This window comes from Oryx dammah, unplaced genomic scaffold, assembly GCF_014754425.2.
Source record: "Oryx dammah isolate SB20612 unplaced genomic scaffold, SCBI_Odam_1.1 HiC_scaffold_11232, whole genome shotgun sequence".
Taxonomy (NCBI): domain Eukaryota; kingdom Metazoa; phylum Chordata; class Mammalia; order Artiodactyla; family Bovidae; genus Oryx; species Oryx dammah.
Window position 1 is genome coordinate 823,545 of NW_024080625.1, and position 22,388 is coordinate 845,932.

General features: G+C 39.4%; 1 protein-coding gene and 3 non-coding genes across 5 annotated transcripts; all 4 read left to right on the forward strand.

Moving 5' to 3' along the window:
* Positions 1 to 226: 226 nt before the first annotated feature.
* On the forward strand, positions 227 to 18,675 carry LOC120861295 (KAT8 regulatory NSL complex subunit 2). Of its 2 annotated transcripts, none has more exons than XM_040236929.1 (10): positions 227 to 316; positions 895 to 1,161; positions 2,142 to 2,320; positions 2,820 to 2,934; positions 6,045 to 6,208; positions 6,385 to 6,551; positions 7,478 to 7,574; positions 11,088 to 11,239; positions 17,151 to 17,270; positions 17,946 to 18,675. In XM_040236929.1, the coding sequence occupies exons 1-10, from the start codon at positions 261 to 263 to the stop codon at positions 18,075 to 18,077; spliced, it is 1,449 nt and encodes a 482-aa protein (XP_040092863.1). In that variant the 5' UTR covers positions 227 to 260; the 3' UTR covers positions 18,078 to 18,675. The 2 variants fall into 2 exon arrangements, with proteins under 2 accessions (XP_040092863.1, XP_040092862.1); XM_040236928.1 differs by having other exon boundaries at positions 228 to 316; positions 11,088 to 11,341.
* Positions 7,666 to 7,801, forward strand: LOC120861360. Its single transcript, XR_005720532.1, has one exon. It is a non-coding gene; the product is annotated as a small nucleolar RNA SNORA2/SNORA34 family (small nucleolar RNA).
* LOC120861362 lies at positions 16,054 to 16,185 on the forward strand. Its single transcript, XR_005720533.1, has one exon. It is a non-coding gene; the product is annotated as a small nucleolar RNA SNORA2/SNORA34 family (small nucleolar RNA).
* Positions 17,597 to 17,735, forward strand: LOC120861357. Its single transcript, XR_005720529.1, has one exon. It is a non-coding gene; the product is annotated as a small nucleolar RNA SNORA2/SNORA34 family (small nucleolar RNA).
* Positions 18,676 to 22,388: the final 3,713 nt, after the last annotated feature.

The window sequence follows — 22,388 nt, forward strand, 5'->3', positions numbered from 1 at the left end:
GATCACACACAGAGCGCCCCAAATCCGCCTGGACATCAGCCACGATGAGAAACGTAAAGAGCTGTCCCCACCGAGCAGGTCCCACAACCCACGCTCCCTCCGCCTCACTCTCTCCGGAGCTGAGTTGCTGACAGACACCTCTTCTAGCCACCCAGCCTCGCCTTTTCGCAGCGCCCCGCCCCCTGAGCTCGATAGATAGCCAATGGTGACACAGAGTCGTAGGCTCAGTATCCAATCAGTGGCTGGGAGCCCGGAAAGGCATGGTTAGAAGTGGCTGGCGCTGCCAGAAAGCGAGTGGCGCGGCGCAGCGGCAGAGGTAAGATGGCGGCTGTGCTTGCTCTTCGCTTTTGGAGTTAGGCTGCTGCTTCGCCCCTTCTGTTTGTTCCGAGCTGCTACTCTGTCTCAATCAGCGTCAGGGGCGCTTTACTCCTCTTGGCTTCCAGGACCCAGATTCGCCTGTGCTTGGAGTCTTAGGACAAAATGGCGCTTGCACGGGCCTCCGAGGATGGGCAGGGCCCAGCCTTCAGCTTTGAGGCGGGCCGGGACAAAGGCGGCATGCGGGGAGGCGGAGGTCAGGGTGGGGCGGGTGGGTCTGCGGCGTTGCGCCGCGGCGTGCGGCAGGAGCTGGCGCTTCCGCCTCTTGCTGCTTCTCCCTCGTGTGGCGACCGTGCGAGCCCTTGAGATACTTTGAACGTGGCTGTGGTCGGAGTTGGGGGAGGGCTTGGACAGAGAAGTTGAGATGAGGCAAATTCAGTAACATCTTGGTAGACTTGGGCGGAAGGGAGTTAAGGAGCGTGACTTCCGCCTGGCGTTTTAGAAGCCGCGCGCAGTCTGCCCGGGTATTGTGGAGCTGGGCTTTTCGGGAAGGGTAAGGGCTTTTTGATCTTTGTGCAGCCCTGCAGGTTTTGGTATGAACAGGATTCGGATTCACGTCTTGCCGACCAATCGGGGGAGGATCACCCCAGTGCCCAGATCTCAGGAGCCCCTGTCTTGTTCGTTTACTCATCGTCCATGTTCGCAACCTCGTCTGGAGGGGCAGGAATTTTGCATTAAGCATATCCTTGAAGACAAGAATGCGCCTTTCAAGCAGTGTAGTTACATATCGACGAAGAACGGAAAAAGATGTCCCAGTGCTGCCCCAAAGCCTGAGAAGAAAGATGGGTATGTGTGTGTATATATATATATATATAGAGAGAGAGAGAGACAAATAGATACCTGTCGAATGTACTTTTAGTTATTAAGTGAGAGGAGGATGTGGCAGGATGTGGCCTTGGAAAAAGTCGCCAAGTTTTTTAGGCCACGTGTTTGTAAAATTGAAGTTACGGGTATATCCTTGGAAAAATTTTTAAAATGGTGAAAATGAGGAGACATCTCCTAGTTGGGCCATTTTATTATCTCTTTGGCTATTTTACCTTGTGAAGGTTGCTCAGTCGTGTCCGACTCTTTGCGACCCTGTGGACCATACAGTCCATGGAATTTTCCAGGCCAGAATACTGGAGTAGGTAAGCCTTTCCCTTCTCGAAGGGATCTTCCCAACCCAGGGATCGAACCCAGGTCTGCGGCATTGCAGGCAGATTCTTTACCAGCTGAGCCACCAGGGAAGCCCTGTAAAATAAATTCTTAAGCCTAGGTTCCATGGCTCTTTTGGCTGTCCTTGAATCTTAGGTAATGGAAAATTGTATACATGTGTATTTTTCTAGGAAAAGATTTCATCATTTAAAGTATCCATGCAGAAATAATTTGGCTAGATAATTCTGCATTGTGTCCCACATCTTACTACCTACAATGGATTGATTTTGAAGTGTTATAAAATGTAAAATGGCCTTCCAGAACCAATTTTGAGAGATGAAAGTGGATCAGTGTGACTTGTTGCAAAATGATACCAGCATTTTTATAGTTGGAATATTTCCTTAGATGGATAGATCACTAGGGTATGTTAACCTGCATTTCCCTTCAGTAATACCAAATGAGTTGACCTTGCCTGTTAAATTACTCTGCCTCACTAGCATTTTTAATCTATAAATGAAGATAATAGTCATTTTGATTTCCTGAAAATGATCTAAAGATCACTGTCTGTGGAAATCACTGAACTCTTGTAAGAGGGAGCATGAGTATGAAACGTTAATATTTTGTCTCCTTAGGGTATCCTTCTGTGCTGAACATGCTCGGAGGAATGCCCTGGCACTTCATGCGCAAATGAAAAAGACTAATCCAGGGCCTGTGGGTGAAACACTGTTGTGCCAGCTGAGCTCGTACGCTAAGACGGAGCTGGGGTCTCAGACTCCAGAAAGTAGCCGCAGTGAAGCCAGCCGAATTCTGGGTAAGGATCTTCTTTCTCATAATGAAAACACAGGAAGAAAGTTAACAAAGAACTTTGGTTTATCTCAATGCCTTGAACATATGTGGCACTTGAAAGTACAATATTATTATTAATTCACTGCCAGTTTGGGAGAATTCAGGACTGCTGCTGTTCACCAGTCTTTTTGGTTTTAATTAGTGTGTGTTTAGGTTTACTTTATCCTGAGTTTATGACTCTTTCAGTGCTGTTTTTATACTTTACTTTGTTAGGTAAGATAATTTCAGGAAACAATAATTTTAAGTTGATCTTTCTGTCCTTTTGAGGCTATGGTTAACTCATTTGTGTTATAAGTACTTATACTCAGGAAGTATGTTTCTTAAGCCATTTTTATTTGCCAGTGCTTCTGTATTAAGCATTTTTAATTTTAAGATTTGGATTGGTGTGTTAAGTAATCTAGTTTTGTGTGGTGGAGTTACAGAGGTGGGAAGTCTTAATGGCTGCTCTCCCTTCCTTGCCTCAGATGAAGACAGCTGGAGTGATGGGGAGCAGGAACCCATTACTGTGGATCAGACATGGAGAGGTGACCCTGACAGTGAAGCTGATAGCATAGACAGTGATCAAGAAGATCCCCTAAAGTAAGTTGTAACTCCACATAGGGCTTTGAAATATTTTAGAAGGTAGTATGTGGAATGTAGTACTGCATGCTGTTAATAGATTAATAAGCTAGGAGGGTTGAAGATAGCTTAGCTATTTGTGAGCAGTAATAGCTTCTGCATATTAAAGTGTCATTATTCATCACCATCTTGCCTCAGAGTAGGATTTGATTCTTTTTTTAGAAGTCTTGTAATTTGGGAAAATTTTTGGACATCAAATTCTACACGTGAGAAAGTGCAGGGGGAAAATAGATTTCTTGGACATAGGAGTTGAGAGGTGGGTAGAGATCAGAGAAGAGTGATGAGAATTTGTGCTTGACTTAAACCTCAGGAATAAAAAACTGATTATATTTGAATAACAACTTTTCTCCCTCCAAAGTTCTGATTAATTTATATTTTATTTACCTTTATATGTTTAGGAAAAATTAAAAGGTGTTTAAGAGCTTCCTTTGGTTTCATGCCTAAGAAAGAGAAACTGATTCAGAAACCCAGGAGTAATTGTCCTAATTACATCTTACTGAGGTTCTGCTCTTTACCTAACCCACGATTGCTTTGGAGTTACAGAACATTGCCACTCAGAAGTCCAGTGTTTCTGTGTCTGATAGTTTGGGTTTAGTTTTTGTTTTTTCCTAACTTCTATCTCTTGATACTTCCCACTGACAGTTTAGGTGGAAGAACTCTTACATAGTGGGAGGGGTGATGCATTTCTAGACTTGACTGTGTTTGACAAATTCTTAGAATAGCGTCTTCTTCATTCCTTGGATTCTGAAGTTTATAAGAAGTCATTTAGGGTTCTATTTTCTGAGTAGAACAGTTTCATCTATTTTAAGTAATCTGAATTTAGAGAGCTATTCATGAACTACTTGTTTGGAAAGTCCATGTAAGTAGTTTGAGAAGAAAGGCTTGTTTCTAGCAGGATATTTTCATAGTAGAAACTTTATACTAAGCCATAGATAGATGTAGATATTATAGATATTATATATATATAGATAGATGTGGATATACATAGATATAGATGTAATTTGTATAGTTACATTGTGCTTCTGGAAATGCCGTACTTGATTGTTTGAGGTGTACGTGCTGTAGGATCACAAAGTGATTGTCTTTGGGTGTGGTAAACACTCAGTTTGTAAGGTCCAGAAACTTTATTTTGTCTGTGCTAATCTAGAGTGGGTCAATCTTCACTGATCCACATTCATGCTAACCTGACTTACATACAGGAGATTGGTGGTTTGGTCGCCAAGTCGTGTCCAACTCTTGCGACCCCATGGACGGTAGCCTGCCAAGTTCCTCTGTCCATGGGATTCTCCAGGCACGAATACTGGAGTGGGTTGCCATTTCCCTTCTCCAGGGGATCTTCCCAACCCAGGAATTCTTCCTAGGATTCGAATCTGGATCTCCTGCATTGTAGGCAGATTGTTTACCGACTGAGCTAGGAGGGAAGCCCTTACAGGAGATTGTTACATGAAACAAAATACCAGTTAATTTTATGAGAGATATAAGTGTTGAAAGGGCTAGATGTCAGTTTCCCCTGAAAGGAACAAAGGGAAAAAACAATTTAACATGATACAATAAGTGATTCCCTTTTTTGAAATTGGTCTAATAATAAACCTAGACTTATATTTGTGCATATCAGAGCAAGAAGAGTTAGAACACGATTTTTTAAATTATAACTAGTTGTGAATATTTGTGGCTCCATCTTTAAATAAATGACTCATTTGTCACATGAACTAGGCATTTACCTTAGTTAGGATGCTCATCCGCCTCCCCAAATGATTTGTTGTAAATTGTAGTCCCCAGTTAAATTCTCTTCTGGGTACAATGAATTTAATTTCATTTTAACAAATGATGTTAGGTTAAGGCCTCAGTATTTTAGGGATTCAGGTATTAATGCAGACATGCCCCATTTTCCTGAATATGAATAACCTCATCACCTTGTTTAAACATTAGATAATTTTGAAATTTTCACATTTTCTGAATCTTAGATTTTGCCGTTTTTCTAATTTCAGAGTCCTTTGTAGTTGTATTTTTCTTATACACAGGTATTATCTCCTGTTTATATTTAAGAAAAGTTTTTGGCAGAGATTATTTGCTCTCAGTCCTAAAGTTAATAGTTTTATTCTGTGTGTTTCAGTGATTTAAGAGTTAAATTTTAAAGAGCACATACTTTTTGGATTTAAAATTAATATATAGTTCATGTATATTTTGCCTTTTAAATAATAGAAATAATTTTTACTAGGTCAAAATACGAGAGTATCAAGTCGAGGTATATATCTAGCTTTTTTTTTTATTTCTAGAATAAGTTTTTTTTTTTTTTTTTAAAGTTAATTCATAGTTGGTAGCAAAGCTTAATAAAGTTGATGTGGATCTATATCTTTGGCAATTAAGGGTTTCTCCAGGGTACTATATTTTGAGAATATTGTCGAGAATGAGGTGAGGACATTGACTAGCCATTGGGATCAGTGTTTTGAGGGCTGGTATAAACTCCAAAATACAAGTGTAGCTTATTTTTATTTATTTATTTTTGGCTATGCTTTGTGGCTTATGGGGTCTTAGTTGCCTGAACAGGGATTGATTCCAGGCCTTTCACCAGTGAGAGCGTAGAATCCTAACCACTGGACCATCAATTAAAAGTGTACTTTTAAATTAGAAGTTGTAATTGTTTGTGATCTTTTGTACTTTAATTAAAATATATTGAGATACATGCTACTAAATTAACACTTTAATTTACTGGTAAGTGATTTTTTCTGTATTAAATTATTAAAGGGAACAAGACTGTAGATTAATAAAAGTTTTGAGTGTTCTGTTATCTTTACTCCTGTTTAAACATAATGCAAATAACTGGGGAGCATAATGAAACATTTTTCCTTATCCACATTTTGAAATCATACATTAGTATTCATTCTTGGGTATTTTGTTTTTTAATAACAATAATAAAATGCTGTGGAAACATTTTTATTTAGTAAGGTGATTGTCTTAGCACTGACTGCTTGTTAAATAGCAAACCTAAGTCTAACCTTCACTCTTTGCTCCTTTTAAGCTTGGGTCTTATTGTTGTGCCTTCTTATCCTTTTTGAATCATCTTATTCTAGACATGCTGGTGTCTATACAGCAGAAGAAGTGGCCCTGATTATGCGTGAGAAGCTTATTCGTTTGCAGTCTTTGTACATTGATCAGTTTAAACGACTTCAGCATCTGCTCAAAGAGAAGAAGCGACGTTACTTACACAATCGCAAAGTGGAACATGAAGCTCTAGGCAAGTTTTATGCCAGTTCCAACAACCTGTTGTGGGTTTAATCAACATGTGAATTTGGTAGTTAGACTTACTTCTTTTTTGTTACCTGGACTGGAGAAGGATTTGCTTTTGAAACTGTTTGAAGATGCATCCTTGGTTGCTTGGCAGATAACATTTTGACTGTTTCGACTTTCCAGGTAGTAGTCTCCTGACTGGCCCAGAGGGACTTTTGGCCAAAGAACGAGAAAACTTAAAGCGTCTGAAATGTCTTCGTCGGTATCGTCAGCGCTATGGAGTGGAAGCCTTACTACACAGGCAGCTGAAGGAGCGCAGAATGCTGGCCACAGATGGTGCCGCCCAACAGGTAATTTGTGTATATACCTCTAAGGTGTATATGTTTGCTTTTACAGAGTTATGGTGAACACTGTTGTATAGTTTTGGTTCTAAAATCTAACTAGGGTTACAGGGCTTCTCTGATGGCTCAGATAGTAAAGAATCTGCTTGCAACATGGAAGACGTGGGTTCAATCCCTGGTTTGGGAAGATTTCCTGGAGAAGGAAATAGCTATGCACTCCAGTATTATTGCCTAGAGAATCCATGGACAGAGGAGCCTGGTGCGCTACAGTCTATGGGTTCGCAAAGGGTTGGATGTGACTGAATGATTAACTCTCACTTTCAAAATTTTTGTTCTGAAATCTAACTTATTGGACATGGGCTATATTGAGCACTTACCTGGGAGTCCAGAGACATGGGTTTTAGTTCCCTTCTGATCAATTCTGTGCCTGCTCTGATAAATGAACCTATCTGGACTCTTTTATTTTCATCTGCATATTGAAGGATTTCTATAGATTTCTAAGTTACTTGGTTCAGAAATCTTCATTTCAGAAATAGGCACAGAACACCTAACAGTTTGTGACTCTTGTTTTAGAAAGCAGAGAAATAAGTAGAATAATAAGAACAATGAATGTCAGTAAGTTTGATGAAACAAGTTAAGTGATCATTTTTAAATTTGTTTAAAACGACTTTTAAACAAAATGTCAGTAATTCCATTTTTCTCATTTTTTTGAGGCTCAGCATAAGACTACAATTTAAGATAAGTAAAAGGTAGTTTGAAAAATGCTAGGCCTGTGTATTACACTTTTGTAATACGGAGGAGTTGTATTTCAGATTATGTTTGGCTTGTTATTTGGACATGAGGTTAAAATTTTTTTTTTCCTTTTGTATAGCATCGGTGAATAAATTGTTAAATGATAGATAATTTATTTTGACTGACATGTTTTCTCATTTTAGGCCCATACCACTCGTTCCAGTCAGAGATGCTTGGCCTTTGTGGATGATGTTCGTTGTTCCAATCAGTCTCTTCCAATGACCAGACACTGCCTTACCCGTATCTTTTTTGCTCTGTTTAGTTTGCTAGCTAATCTGAAGGCTAGTGGGGATCTGTGATAGTTTAGTTAATTGAAGGTCTTTGTATTCTTTTGGCCCTGAATCAAGGCCAGCAGTTTGCTGAAGCTGTTGGTTTCAAACAGGAGCCTAAAGAAGTCTCTTTCTATGGTCTGTTGGCCATTTCAGATCTTGGAAATGTAATGGTCAATTCATTAGAAAGAAACATCTCAGTCATTGGTGATAGGGGCTAATACTTATTTGTAGTTGATTAATACTAGTATTCCAAAATTTAGAGATCCCTGGTTTAACTTTTTCATTAAAATTATAATAATGTTAAGTCCAGTTACTATAAAAGAAAACTGTTGTGTATCCAAAAACAGGGGGATGATTCTGAACTGTGAGCCGTCTTTGAATATTATCCTTTTGTGTGGTCAGGCCATGGCTTGTATATTTTAGTTTTCATTCAAATAGGAAACTTACATTTATAATTCGGTTGTAAAATTTTTTGAGTTGTGTATTAGATTATGAAAGTGCATCTACATTATGAACATTGATTGAGAAAAGTAACTTTCATAGTTAATGCACTTTTAAAATATAATCTTTATTATATGAAAGGCATAAATCTTGTTGGATTTCATTTGCCTGGCAAAATACACAAATATTTGGAAAGTAAAATGTATTTTCTTTGGTAAGCGAAGGAAAGCTTTCTTTTTTGAAAGGAAAACTGATTTTTTTTCTATTTTGTTTATTAAATACAAGTTTATTAATGTAACATGTTTAATAAAGGATTATGTCCTTGATATCAGTATATAAAATTTTTATACAGAGTAATTAAAGATAAATACTGAAAACATAATTGGGCAAAGGCTATCTATGGACAGATTAAAAGAAGCGGCTGATAGTTGAGAAGTATTCATCTTCACTGTAAATAAGTGAAATAAGAAAACAAGGAAGTTTTTTTAATCTATGCATTTTGTTTTTCTTTTTGGCTGCACTGCCACAGCCTGTGAGTTCTTAGTTCCCTGACCAAGGATTGAACCCAAGTCCTGGCAGTGAAAGTGCTGAGTCCTAACCACTGGACCACCTGGGAATCCCCTAATCTAGAAATTTGATACTTATCTATGTATGAAATAGAATTAGTTTCAAAAGTTTGTGAGGAAATAGTGAAATGGGCCCTTCTAAACACTGCCAGTGAAACTGTAAAGTGGTACAGGCTTTTTAGAAAGCAGTTTGACAATATTCATATATATATTTTTTCTTTTTTAACGTTCATGTTCTTTGATGTCATCTCTGGGAATTTAAGAGGATAATCAAATACAGATGACTATTTTTACATAAAATTCTTCCAACTGGAGACAGCCTTAAAATTTTCAGGGATGGAAAATAGGAAAATTTTGATGAAATGTAATATGGAATATGTTCAGGAATTAAATATATTTAAAGTTTATGAATGACCAGAAAATGATAGTGACAAAAATAGAATATGGGATTCAGTAGAGTATGGTTTTGACTACATGGAACTAATACTGGGAGGGAGTATGACAGAAATGTGACTTTTTGGATGGGGGGGTTGTGAGTGCCCTTTCCCTCTGCCTTGTGCTTGAAGGTTTTCTTCAGTGGCCTTGAATTACTTTATAAGGCAAAAACCCAACTTATGGATATTAAAGAATATTCTAGACTTTTTCTTACTGCACTATACTCAGTTTATTAGAATTTTAATATTTTAAAAAGCAAAGTTGAACATAAAATGTATTTGAAAAGAGAAGGGAAGTATTATTTTTCTCTTTTATGTTCTTTTCCTTTCCACTCCATGGTTGCCTAAGTCACTTACCCTTCCTTAAGTCCTTATCCCAGAGAAAGATGCGACTGCCATTGGTGACCTGTTAACTCTTTACTCTGGTCTAATGGAGAGAGCCCTGGACTGAAAGTGAAGGACCCAGTCTCTAGTTGTAGGTCAACCATTCCCTTCTTTGTCTGTTGTCCCCATCTGAAAGGAAAGGGGGGGAGGAGGGGGGTAGAAGGTTTTTCAGGGATATTGTGATAATAAATAAGAGGCTTGTGAAAGTCCTTTGAATTACATGAAAAGTTCTAATTAAAACATTTAATGGATTAACATTTAAGATTTTGATAATTTAAACAAGATTGGGCTTCTTAAGCACACAGATTGCAGTTTGTTGTTCACTTGATAATTGGTTTTCATTTCAATAGTTATTTATTTACAGTGAGCTATATGCTGTATCTTGAGAGCAGTAGTTCTTAGCTGGGGCCATTGTCCCCCAATTGGCAACGTGTGGAGACATTTTTGTCCGTCATAGCTCTGGTGGGGGTGCTGCTGACATCTAGTGGGCAGAGGCCGGGAATGCTGCTAGTAAGCATCCTACAGCACTCAGATAGCCATAATGCTGGTAGTGGTAGTGCTGTGTCAACTCCGTTTTAGAGAGTTTGGCAAGTTCTAAGAATGGATTAAAAAAAGCAACTTTCTTCAGGAGGTTTTATTTGGCTTAAAAATTATAATGTACATTAGATTTTTTACCTGTAAAAAATTACCTTAAAATTTGGAGGATTAAAAATTATCCATACTTGCATAATCAGTTTATAGAAAATTGGATACAATCAATTTATAGAAAATTGTGCTTTCTTGTTTAAAAAATGAGCCCAAATTTGAAATGACTGTTAATTTAGGGAAAACAACTGTGTAGTTAGGATATCAGGAAATGCTAAAACTTGAGAAAAATATATTTTGCAGACTGACTTCTGAAATTTTGCTATCTAATCATGATTTCATTGTTCGTTCATCCTACAGCGCTTCTTTGCCAACTTGGAAATATAGCCCCTTTCTGCTTCTACCCATAATAGAAGTTGTTAGGACTCCTGGAGTGTTCTTGGAGTACTTCTTTCCATGGGCCCTTATTAAAGCAAAGTATTTCCTGTTAGAGTATGATACCTAATTACATTACTAGAGCTTCTGTTTTCCCCAGTACCCTGCTTCTTTTAAACAAATTTATGTAATAAACATTTTGGAAACACAGTTCAAAATGTTTTTTTTTTAAAAATAGAAACAACCTTCTGCCCATCTGCTTAACATCAGAAACAACATTGTATCTTTTAACTCTTGGAAGGAGTCTTGCAGAGGTAGGGGCCTCTGCAAGCTATTTGCTTTTGCCGAGACATTTATTCTAGATAGGCATAGATTTCTAGGATCATTACTGTTGACACTTAGCACTATGTTTTTAAATGTTTTATATTTGACCCTCATAGAATGAGATTAGTGTCTGTTCTAAAGTGTAGATCCTGAAATGGAGGTTGGGGGCTAGTTTTACAGTACTAGTAGAGCTAGAATTACTCTAGTAAATGAAAATTTGAGAAATAACTTTAAAAATTGTAACCTGCATTTGATTCTGTATCAAATGTAACTAGTAATCTTGTGTAGTCCAGACCTTGAATTTTACATGGCAGACAACTTTTTTGTGCCTTGGATAGATCCATTTTATTTCCCTTGACCATTTTTCTACAGATATTTGTCAGGACACGAATCAGGTTCTCTTCAAATGCTGCCAGGGGTCTGAAGAGGTACCCTGCAACAAACCAGTTCCTGTAAGCCTTTCTGAGGATCCTTGCTGCCCACTGCATTTCCAGTTGCCTCCTCAGATGTATAAGCCCGAGCAGGTACTGTCTGTGCCAGACGATCTGGAAGCCGGCCCCATGGATCTGTACTTGAGTGCTGCCGAGCTTCAGCCCACTGAGAGTTTACCTCTGGAGTTCAGTGATGTAAGTTAGAGAAGCTCTGCTCTGGTTGGCCCTAGAGGCAAGGCCTTATTTATTAATGGTGAGACTAGGTTAGTCATTTGTGGTTCAAAAAAGAAAAAAACTGATAAATTTTTTGAAATAATATGTATGGTCATATTTGTATGTTAACACATTCATTTGGAGACAGTTTAAATTTACAGAAGTTTTTCTGAGGGCATGATAAGGGAAATTATAAACTAAGAGAAGTTGGAGGAAAGTCTCTTTGTGATTGGATTTATGTAGCTGGGAAATTTGGTGCCCATTCACGAGGTAATTCACTAGAATCTTAATAATACAAATGAATTCCAATATCTACTCAGCAGTGCAGTGTTTTGGTGTGTAGTCAGGGTTATCGTTTCTAGATTAATGTGTCCCCCCCAAAAAACAGCCCTAAACTTAGCTCTGCCTACTGTTTTTCATTTTTGATAGTTATTAAAGATTCTTTCATGAACAGACTTGGATATTATTGAACTCTCTAAATATTTATTGTGACAACCTTCTAAGTGTATATACTTGATTGCCTTTTTTAGTCTGCTCCTCGCTCTTAAATGCATCTCTCATTGTATTTGCTTCCCTAATTAGCACTACCCTACTATGTCATTCACTTTAGGGATCATTTGACGTTCCCTCTCTTTAGCACTTGGCTTAATCTTTAGCTTTCTGAGTAAGGTTTCCATTATTTATTATGAAGATAAATCTTCTGATTTTAATAAGATGTCTTGTGTATAACCATGGCATATTTGAAGTGACAAATCTAAATAGAAAATTTAGTAAAGGTTGCAGTATTGTTTGTGTAGGAGTAGAAGCAGGATTTGGATGGCCTACAGTATTGCTCACTAAAAAGATACATCAGGAAAGGCTAATAACTTAAAAAGTGGTACTGATTCAGTAAACTGATTCGGTGAATCAGTAAGCTGATTCCAAGGAATTCCCTGGAGGTCCAGTGGTTGGGACTGGGTGCTTTCACTGCTGTGGCCTGGGTTCATTCCCTGGTTGGGGAGCTGAGTTCGCACAAGCCCAGTGGTGTGGCCCAAAAAGAAGAGTGAACTGAATGAATTTCCTTACCCTCTTTTTTGATTGTATACTGTCTGTGGGCTCAGTATATTAATGTTTGTCACTTTATGACAATAAAATTATACTTTTGGTTATAATCTTGATTATGATTGCTTTTTAAAACATTTCTTTCTGGACTTCCCTGGTAGTTCAGTGGTTTGCACTCCCTACTTCCACTGCAGGGGCATTGGTTTGATCCCTGATGGGGAAACTACGATCTGGCAAGGTGCATGGCACAGCTAAGAAAATTAAAAACAATTAAAAAATTTTTTCTTTCAAACAAATTCATAGGATAGGAGAATCTTAGAGATTATATACTCTAGTGCTTTCCATAGTTTTCCAGTGAGATCGTGTTGAAGAGAGTAAATGAATAGATAGCCTTAGATTGATGGGCAAATTTTTGTCCACTTTTCTTCATTTTTACATGTAAAGAAAACCCAAAGAGGTACTATCTTTCCTTTTTTTAAAAAAAACTTAGTAACATGAACAGATTTATCTGTTTTGAAAACAACCTGATCAAGTACTATGTTGCCAGATTCCCTTCACATAGTAATGTATATATGTAGAAATCAGCACGTTTTATTTAGATCTACTAGATTATTGTTAATTTTTTTTTATTGTTAATTTTTGTTTCATGTGATTGTTAATTTCTAGAGCCATTTCTGTTTTGACCCTTTTGTTTCCCCTTTCACTTGTTTTTGTCATTAATTTTAAAGAGTGTTCTCTCTCAAACTTCTGATGATTTAGATCTGAGAAAATATGACTCTTTTTGTTGAAGATTATATTCTTGTTTGCTTTTCAGAGAATAATAACACAAAATGTTAGTGATTATGAGATGTGAAAGAATGTACGAGAAGTAACTTTATTTTTGAGAATCTAATGGGTTTTTAAGAGGGACCTTTGTTGTTAGAGGCTTAAAAGTGATAATTAGCTATTAGTACTTGATCATCTATTATGTCCATATTAATGTACTTTAGATGAACCACATTGGTCATTTAAAAAGTAGTTTTATTGTTTGGAGGTAAAAATTCTCCAGAAAATGTTGAAACACATTCAAATGCAGTTTTATAAAAGAATTTTTGTCCTCCCATAAATTCTGAATATTGTAGTCTTGCTGGGAAAAAATAGTTTCTTAATTATGTGAATTCTACCCAGCAATCCTCCTGTGTTCCTTCTTAGATATCGTTTCTGTAACTTAATAATAATTTCTGGTAACTTGTGGGAGGACCAGGTATCAGACATTAACACTTGCCTGTTTTCTGTCCTTTGATCTAAGGATATTTGACAAATAATAATTTAATACCTTAATCCTGTTACTTTGAGCTTGCTCTCTTTTTGTGTTTGTTTGTTTTCTTGAGTTTTATATTTGACATCAGAACAAAATGTGGATTCTTTCCTATGTTATGGTACGTCTCCACATGTTCCTCTTACGTTAGGCGTTTCTGCTGATCCTTTCTTCCTCTCTTATTTTAGGTTCCTGTTCCCAATTTTAATTCTCATAATGGACAACACTCAATATGTGAAGAAAGCCTTTTTAGTATCTATTTTTCTTTGAAAACTTTCTATGCCATTGTCATTTCGAGACTTTGAAACGTTTTGCCACATTACTTATGTGGGTTCTTTTAAATTTCACATTAGTTACTTATGCAGTTGACTCTTCAACAACATGGGCTTGAGCTTGTGTGGGTTCACTTACTATGCAGATTTTTTTTTTCCAGTGCATACTTTTTACAGTCTTCATGATCTGTGGTTGATTGAATCTGAGGGTACAGAACCATGGACTCTGATTTCCGACTGGACATTGTGGCCCCTGACCACTGCATTGTGCAAGGATCAAGTGCATGATAATTGTGCATACTAAAAGAATTGGATAGAACAGTTGACAGTTTTTTTTTTTCCCCCTTCTGTCTGCAGCATGCAGGATCTTAGTTCCTTGAAACAAGTACAGGGATCAAACCTGCACCCCCTACAGTGGAAGCATGAAGTCTTAACCACTGGGCTGCCAGGGAGTCCCAGTAGTTAATAGTCTTAATGGTGTGAGAACACTGGTTTCTGTGTATAGAAGTTTCTAACACATCTGAAATATATGTTAGGTAGCCAGCTATATCCTTTTCCTTATGTTTCTGCTCAGATTGAGCAGCTTTAAGTCTAGCACATCCTTTATCAGTTCAGTTCAGTCGCTCAGTCGTGTCCAACTGCGACCATGGACTGCAGCACGCCAGGCCTCCCTGTCCATCACCAACTCCTGGAGCTCACTCAAACCCATGTCCATTGAGTCGGTGATGCCATCCAACCGTTTCATCCTCTGTCGTCCCCTTCTCCTCTCGCCTTCAGTCTTTCCCAGCATCAGGGTCTTTTCAGATGAGTCAGTTCTTAACATCAGGTGGCCAAAGTATTGGAGTTTCAACTTTAGCATCAGTCCTTCCAATGAATATTCAGGACTGATTTCCTTTAGAATGGACTGGTTGGATCTCCTTGCTGTCCAAGGGACTCTCAAGTGTCTTCTCCAACACCACAGTTCAAAAGCATCAATTCCTCAGTGCTCGGCTTTCTTTATAGCCCAACTCACATCCATACATGACTACTGGAAAAACCATAGCTTTGACTAGATGGACCTTTGTTGGCAAAGTAATGTCTCTGCTTTTGAATATGCTGTCTAGGTTGTTCATAACTTTTCTTCCAAGGGGCAAGTGTCTTAATTTCATGGCTGCAGTCACCATCTGCAGTGATTTTGGAGCCACCAAAAATAAAGTTTCTCACTGTTTCCACTGGAGAAGGAAATGGCAACCCACTCCAGTATTCTTGCCTGGAGAATCCTGTGGACAGAGGAGCCTGGCAAGTCACAGTTCATGGGGTCTCAAAGAGTCTGACACAACTGAGCAACAAAACACACCCACACACACAGTTTCCCTTGTTTCCCCATCTATTTGCCATGAAGTGATGGGACCAGATGCCATGATAAGTTTTCAGAATGTTGAGTTTTAAGCCAACTTTTTTACTCTATTTAGTTTCATCGAGAGGGTCTTTAGTTCTTCGCTTTCTGCCATAAGGGTGGTGTCATCTGCGTATCTGAGGTTATTGATATTTCTCCCAGCTATCTTGATTCCAGCTTGTGCTTCATCCAGTCCAGCATTTCGCATGATGTACTTTGCATATAAGTTAAATAAGCAGGGTGACAGTATACAGCCTTGACATACTCCTTTCCCAATTTGGAACCAGTCTGTTGTTCCATGTCCAGTTCTAACTGTTGCTTCCTGACCTGCATACAGATTTCTTAGGAGGCAGGTAAGGTGGTCTGGTATTTCCATCTCTTGAAGAATTGTCCACAGTTTGTTGTGATCCACACATTCAAAGGCTTGAAAGTTATAGTCCTTCCTTTACCTGAAGGATATGATTCTTCGTTTTGGTGATGAAAACCAAGGGAAAGGATTTTGAATTCTTAAGACTTATTTTTAAAGCGTAGAACTTCACTTTTCTCAAGAAGCTGAATTACTGGAGACATGGATCCTCTGTAAAGTGCCTTGAACACAGGACAGTTTAAACCCTTGGATAGTTTCCACTCTTGGGAAGCAAGAGTTTAGCAGTAGAAAGCAGAGGCATGAAAGTGAATTTGACACATTGTCTGAGCTTTTATAGCGCTTTAGGCCCTGAATCAAGACCAGTAGTTTGCTGTAGCTGTTGGTTTCAGACAGGAGCCGAGAGCATTGTCTTCCTATGGTCTGTTGGCTTCAGCCCTCCAGTGGGAATAGCCAGTTCAATTGGAAGAAACATAGTCTGTAGGATATAATGTCATGTGTGTGTATTTTAAAAGGCAGTTGGATTATGTTAGGTTTAAAAATCAGGAACTTACTCTCTGTGGGCATAATGACTTAACCAGAATATTTCCTGGCCATTCAGAAGGACTTTTGAGTTTTATTGTCTTTCTTTTTTCTTCCCTATACCTCTTCCTGTTTTACTCACTTGCTGGCTTTGTGGCTGTTAGAATATTTATCAAGTCGTCTCATATTGTCCAATCTGTTAAGGCAGTATTTCATTTTAATTTATAATTATGCTGCTGTCCATTTTAGATGCATCACTCATGAACTTAAGAGGTTGACTACAACTAGTCTTAGAAGTAATTCCTGTTTTGGGGAGGGCGGGGTGCTGCACAGGTCTAGTTCCCTAACCAGAGGTTGAACCTACACCCTTGGCAGTGAAAGAAAGCATGGAGTCCTAACCACGGGACTGCCTGGGAATTCCCAGTATATGCTTCTTTAAAATACTTTTTATTGTGGTAAGATATTTATAATGTAAGATTTGCCATTTTAAAACATACTATTCAGTAATATTAAGTACATTTAAATTATATTGCATTCATCACCATGATCAATATCCATTGAACTTCCCACAGAACTTTTCTCAGTGCGGATAGAGACTGTATCCATTAAACTGTAACTCCCACATCGCCTCTGTCTCTAGCCCTTGGTAGCTACTATTCTACTTTCTGTCCCTGAATTTTCTTGTTTAAAAAATACTCTTAAAAGCTACTATAGTGGTCTGCACTTTATATTTGACAACAAGAATCAGTACTTTTTGATCTAGTCCCATTTGTTGCATGAACATTTGTTACTGTTTAAAGGTAGACAAGGGGTGAGGGAAGGGTGGGAGAACTGCTGTGAGAGTTGCTAAAAGTAGGCACACTTTAGCTTGTTGATTCACTCGGTGTTGCTGATAGGTTTTTTTCTTTTTCTTTTCTTAGGATTTGGATGTTGTGGGTGACGGTATGCAGTGCCCTCCTTCACCCTTGCTTTTTGATCCTTCACTAACCCTTGAAGATCATCCAGTCAAAGAAATTGCCGAAGGCCCAATGGATATTTTGGCAAGTGAAGAATAACTTCAGCCAGGCAGAGAGCTCCATGCTGGCCCTGCCTGGCATGTACTCCCGGGGGTTGAGGTTGTCATCACTAGCTGTGAAGGTGCCCCTGGTTGCAGTTTTCCAGATGGGCCTTAGAACGTTTACTAGCCCCTGGTCCCCTTATCTGGGAGAGAAGGACATAAATTTATTTGGTTAACTAGGAAAGGTTGAGGCAAGGAATGTAGGTAAATTGTTGATTTAAGGGAGAGTTCAGTATTAGAATTGTTTTCATCATAAAGTTAAGCACAAGCAGTGTGATTTGGTTTCTTTGAGCTTTGGCTGGGACACTCATGGCCCTGACTGAAGACCTGCAGTTACACTATAGCTGTTGGTTTCAAACAGAGGCCCAGAGCACTGTCTTCCTGTGTGATCTGTCGGTTGTTCTGGAACCTCAGCAGGGAATGGCTATTTCATTTGGAAGAAACAACCCACAGCTTTCCTTTTGAGCCTCGGGAATGCTGCCAGTAATGATTTGTGACTCCAGGGGTCAGGAATAGTCAAGTATGGGGAAGAGCAACTACATAGTTATATCTGCTGTCTTGTTCTGGTTGCTTACTGTACATGGGCTTTATATAAGTCAGATTCATGCTGCAGGCCACAACGAATGAGTTTGTAACCAAACTGACTTTGTTTTAACAGGGCCAGATGCAGATGGCTGGAGATGGGTGCAGATCACAGGGACCTCGAAATTCTGAGAAAGCCCCTGCACCATTGTCTCAGAGTGGAATAGCTACTGCAAATGGGAAGCCGGAACCCACTTCTGTTAGTTGATAGCTTGTTCTGGGAACCAGTTGACTTTGGAGGATTTGTATTTCCCATTCTTTAAACAAGTATTTCTGACCCGTCTCTCACTATAAAGGACAGTCCAGACTACCTTGTTTTTCTTTTGGGTTATCGAGTGCTCTAGTCAGATGTTGGGGGCAGGGACCAATAGTGTCTACAAGCTGTGGATGTCTTCCCACTCCATGCAAGGGGGAGAGGTAGGTGGTTCCCATCAGAGCTGCTGGGATTGAGAGTCCTGGAGACTGTGCCTAAGGGAAGAGAGGTTTTTGTAATGCTGTTTCCCAAGTCTTGGGATGTTGAGGGACCCAGTGATTGGTTATCTCTGTCTAGCAGCCTGTATTTTAGCCTTTCCTCACCTCTCATCCTTATTGGGTACTCTGAAGCTCCTCTCCTCAGTGAACTCTGACCCATAGTCTTTGAGAAAATAGCCCACAGAACTGGGCCTTCTTAAACCATCCATCTTGCTTCTAACCTATGTAAATTTCTGTAGTGGCTATCTTATGTAAGATACAATAAAAAATTATTGTACATAGTTTCTATTAAATGTTAAAGTGTTATGAAAATATAAAACAAGGAATTGAATGCATGTTTTGTTTGTATTTGAGAGTGTGGTGTCTATATGTTGGGCGGGGTGGGTTGGGAGCTGTCTGATGGGAAAGGGAAAAGAAGACAGATATCAAAGATTTAAAAACCTGTAATAAGTAAATGGAAAGGGCTCCCTTATTAAAACCTACTTGTCTAGTTATATTTCTGCATATTCCTCCCAAATGGGAGGAATTTTTCATCCTCTGTGCTCCTTCCTCCCACTCACATTTTTTTCTCACAATTAATGGCTGATTGTTGTCTCAAAATCCTCTAAGGCTAGGAGTGGGTGTGGGTGTGTGGGTGGCTGTGTGTGTAAAGCTAGGATTGTGTGATCTCACCATAGTGTAATATGACAAGGAGGCCAAAACGTTACCCTTTGTAAAAACTGGAATGGAGAAAAGTTACATAGTTACATTATCACCTTGGCTTTGGTTTATTTCCTGGGAATGGTCAGGAAGTGACTCAGAAGACCTGTCAGATGAATCCTGAGATCACCTTTAATAGGGCTTGCTGTATACTCCAGTTTATTTGTTCCCACTGCTTTCTTGTCTAGTACTTTTTACACTATTCACGAACATCCCTTATGCAGATTGAAAAACTTCTGCAACAAGATTAGGGATTAAAATATCTTCTTTCCATTTTTTTTTTTCACTCCACCACACAGCATGTAAGATCTTAGTTTCCCAATGAGACCCCTGCTCTCCTGGGGTGCTAGTGCACAGTACTAACCAATAAACTGCCAGGGAAGTCCCGTCTTCCCATTGTTTTTAATTGGCAAACTGCTAGCATCCACCTCACTCAGTCTGGTGGTTTTATAAATTAACAGGTTCAGGTACCTTTGGTGGGGGCCGGAGGGTGGAGTAGAGGCCATGGAACCTGTCCTGGAACCCAGAGATTCTGATGGCCACTTGTCTGCAAATGCAAAGTGAAGCGTTCGGAAAAGGCTACACATAGCTACTACTCTCCTCCAAGGTTTTATCCTCTGTAAAGATTTGGTAGGAAGAGACTTTATTTGGGCTGCATTTATAGCTCAGGAAATGCTGTTGCATGGTAGTCCCTAAGCAAAGGTTACCTGTTAGAAGACATGGCCTGCCTTTAGTGGCAGCATCCTGAGGGAGCTGTGGCCTCAGTGTAGATCTAAAGATGGAGCTGGAGCCCTACTATTTTCAGCTGATCAGTCAGTTATCCTGATATGGAGCTCCTTATCCTGGACAGAGTTTGAAGTTTCCTGGTGGTACTTCAGAGGAGGAGATGGTTGGGGGCGTGATTGACTCAATGAAGAGGAGTTTGAGCCAACTCCAGGAAATAGTGAAAGACAGGGAAGCCTAGCATGGGGTCACAGAGTTGGACACAACTGAGTGACTGAACAACGAATAGATCCTATCTTTCCTGGCAAGAGTGCCTTAGGGATCAGGACCTGTAATCTTGCAGAGCCTAAAGTCAGGTGGAAATACCCCAGCAGGTCCTGGTTGTAATAAGCAGGGCTACTCTGCTTCTGTCTCCTGGTCCCAAGCCCATTTTTTTTAATTCCCAGGGGAACATAACAGTATAGAGATTTCTTATTTAGTGCATGTTGTGCATGCTGAAGAAGAGGGCCTCCACAGAGGCTCAGCACCTGCAATGCAGGAGACCCGGGTTAGATTTCTGGGTTGCAAAGATCCCCTGGAGATGGAAATGGCAACCCACTCCAGTAATCTTGCCTGAGAAATCCCATGGACAGAGGAGCCTGGTGGGCTACAGTGCAAGGGGTCACAATAAGAATGGGACACAACTTAGCGACTAAAATAATGAACAAATGTCCTGAAGGATAGCACCCATCCTTGAAAAGTATTTCCTCCATGCTGGTGTTTTTCAACTGTACCTTCAGTAGGCTGTTCAGGGCTGTCTAAGGTCAGCTGCTTCTGGATGGTGCAGTGTGTGATATGATCAGTTGATTCTCCTTCGCTGTGCAGTGGATTCCTTAGGTGATACGTCATGTGGAATTTCATGCCTGCAGTGCTGCCTGAAGCCCTGTGAACAGGAAAGGCAAAACCCGTACCTGAAATAGGCATCCCTGTGAGGTTGTATCACTTGCTCTTGAAGGACTGAAAGGGCCTGGTGTATCCTGCTTCCTGCCGAGAAGGTGGTGTGGTTGAGGGATAGTGCATCTCAGTATTGCCTCTCTTGGTGGCGGGTTAGACGTTTGGAGGGGACAGTAGCCAGGTGATAACTAGGAGTCCATTTCAGTATAACCTCCATCTATGTCTACTTCGTTTATGTATCTGTCCTGGTTCTAGGGTGATGATGAAGGATGGTTAACAGCTGATCAAGTCACTTTGTCTACTTGGTTTTCCAGTGCCATTTTTAAGTGGAGAATGCTTTCTGGTGGGTGTTAACAAGTGACAGAGAAACATTTTCATGTTTGATTCATATTGTCATGTCTTGTCATGTATCTTTACCTGACCCTCTTTGTGTCTTCTAGTCCCTTTTCTTCCAATTTCCTGACCAGTCAGCCAGATCCTTGGTCGCTGCTTAAGAATCTGTATATTCTTACCTCCGGCCGTGTCTCCTTCCACAAAAAGTAGATGGCCAAGTGCACTGCTCACATCTTCATCTACTGAGATGTTTTTCTCTTTTCACTGAAGGCTGGATTAAAGCATATAGGAAGGTATCCCTAGGTTATATGCAAATACCATGCAGATTTTGGTATGCCCAAGTGTCCTTGAATCAACTACACAGATACGAGAGGATAACTGTTAAACGCTCCAATAAAACGTGAGGATAAATCTTCATAATTTTGGATTTAGCCACAGTTTTGTAGATCTGACAGCAAAGCACAAGCAATGAAAAAATAAATTGGATTTCCTCAAAATTAAAAATCTGTTTGCATCAAAAGATACAATTCAGAAAGTGAAAATATAGCCCATAGAATGAAAGAAAATATTTGCCCATTAAATATATGATGAAACGTTATCCAGAGTATGCCAACATAAAGACAAAACCCCCAGTTTTAAAATGGATAAATGACCTCAATAGACCATTCTCCACACAAGAGATACAAATGGTCATCAAGCAGAAAAAAAGATGTCAAATATCATTAGTCATGATGAAAGTGCAAATTAAAATCAGTATTCAACAACTCCACATATTCTAAAATGGTTATAATCAAGAAAACTAAAATGTTAGCAACAATGTAGAGAAATTGGAAACTTTAAAAATTGGGGAAATGGGAAAAGGCACAACCTATGTTTACAACATAAATGTACAATTAGCATGGGTTCAGCAACTCTGCCCTCAGATACATACCCCAAAGAACTGAAAACAGCTGGGCGCATGTATGTTGATGGCACCACTGTTCGTTCACAAGAGCCCAGAGGCAGAAACAGTGCAGATGCCATCAGTGGGTAAATAGGTCAGCAAAGAGGAGCAGATCCAGAGGTTGAGTGAATCCTGATGGTCCAGTGGTTAAGACTCCACACTTCCAGTGCAGGCGTGCAGGTTTACTCCTTGGTGGGGAACGAAGATGCCACGTGCTGCACAGTGTGGCCAAAAGATAACAAAAATGGGATAGATTCCATACACAGCATTATTATCTGTCATAGGAGGAATAGAGTAAAATGGTTCAGCCTCTGTGGAAAACAGTATGGTAGTTCTTTAAAAACTTAAACACAGAATTAATGTATGATCAATTTCACATGACGATATATACCAACAAGGCTGAAAGCAAAGACTGGA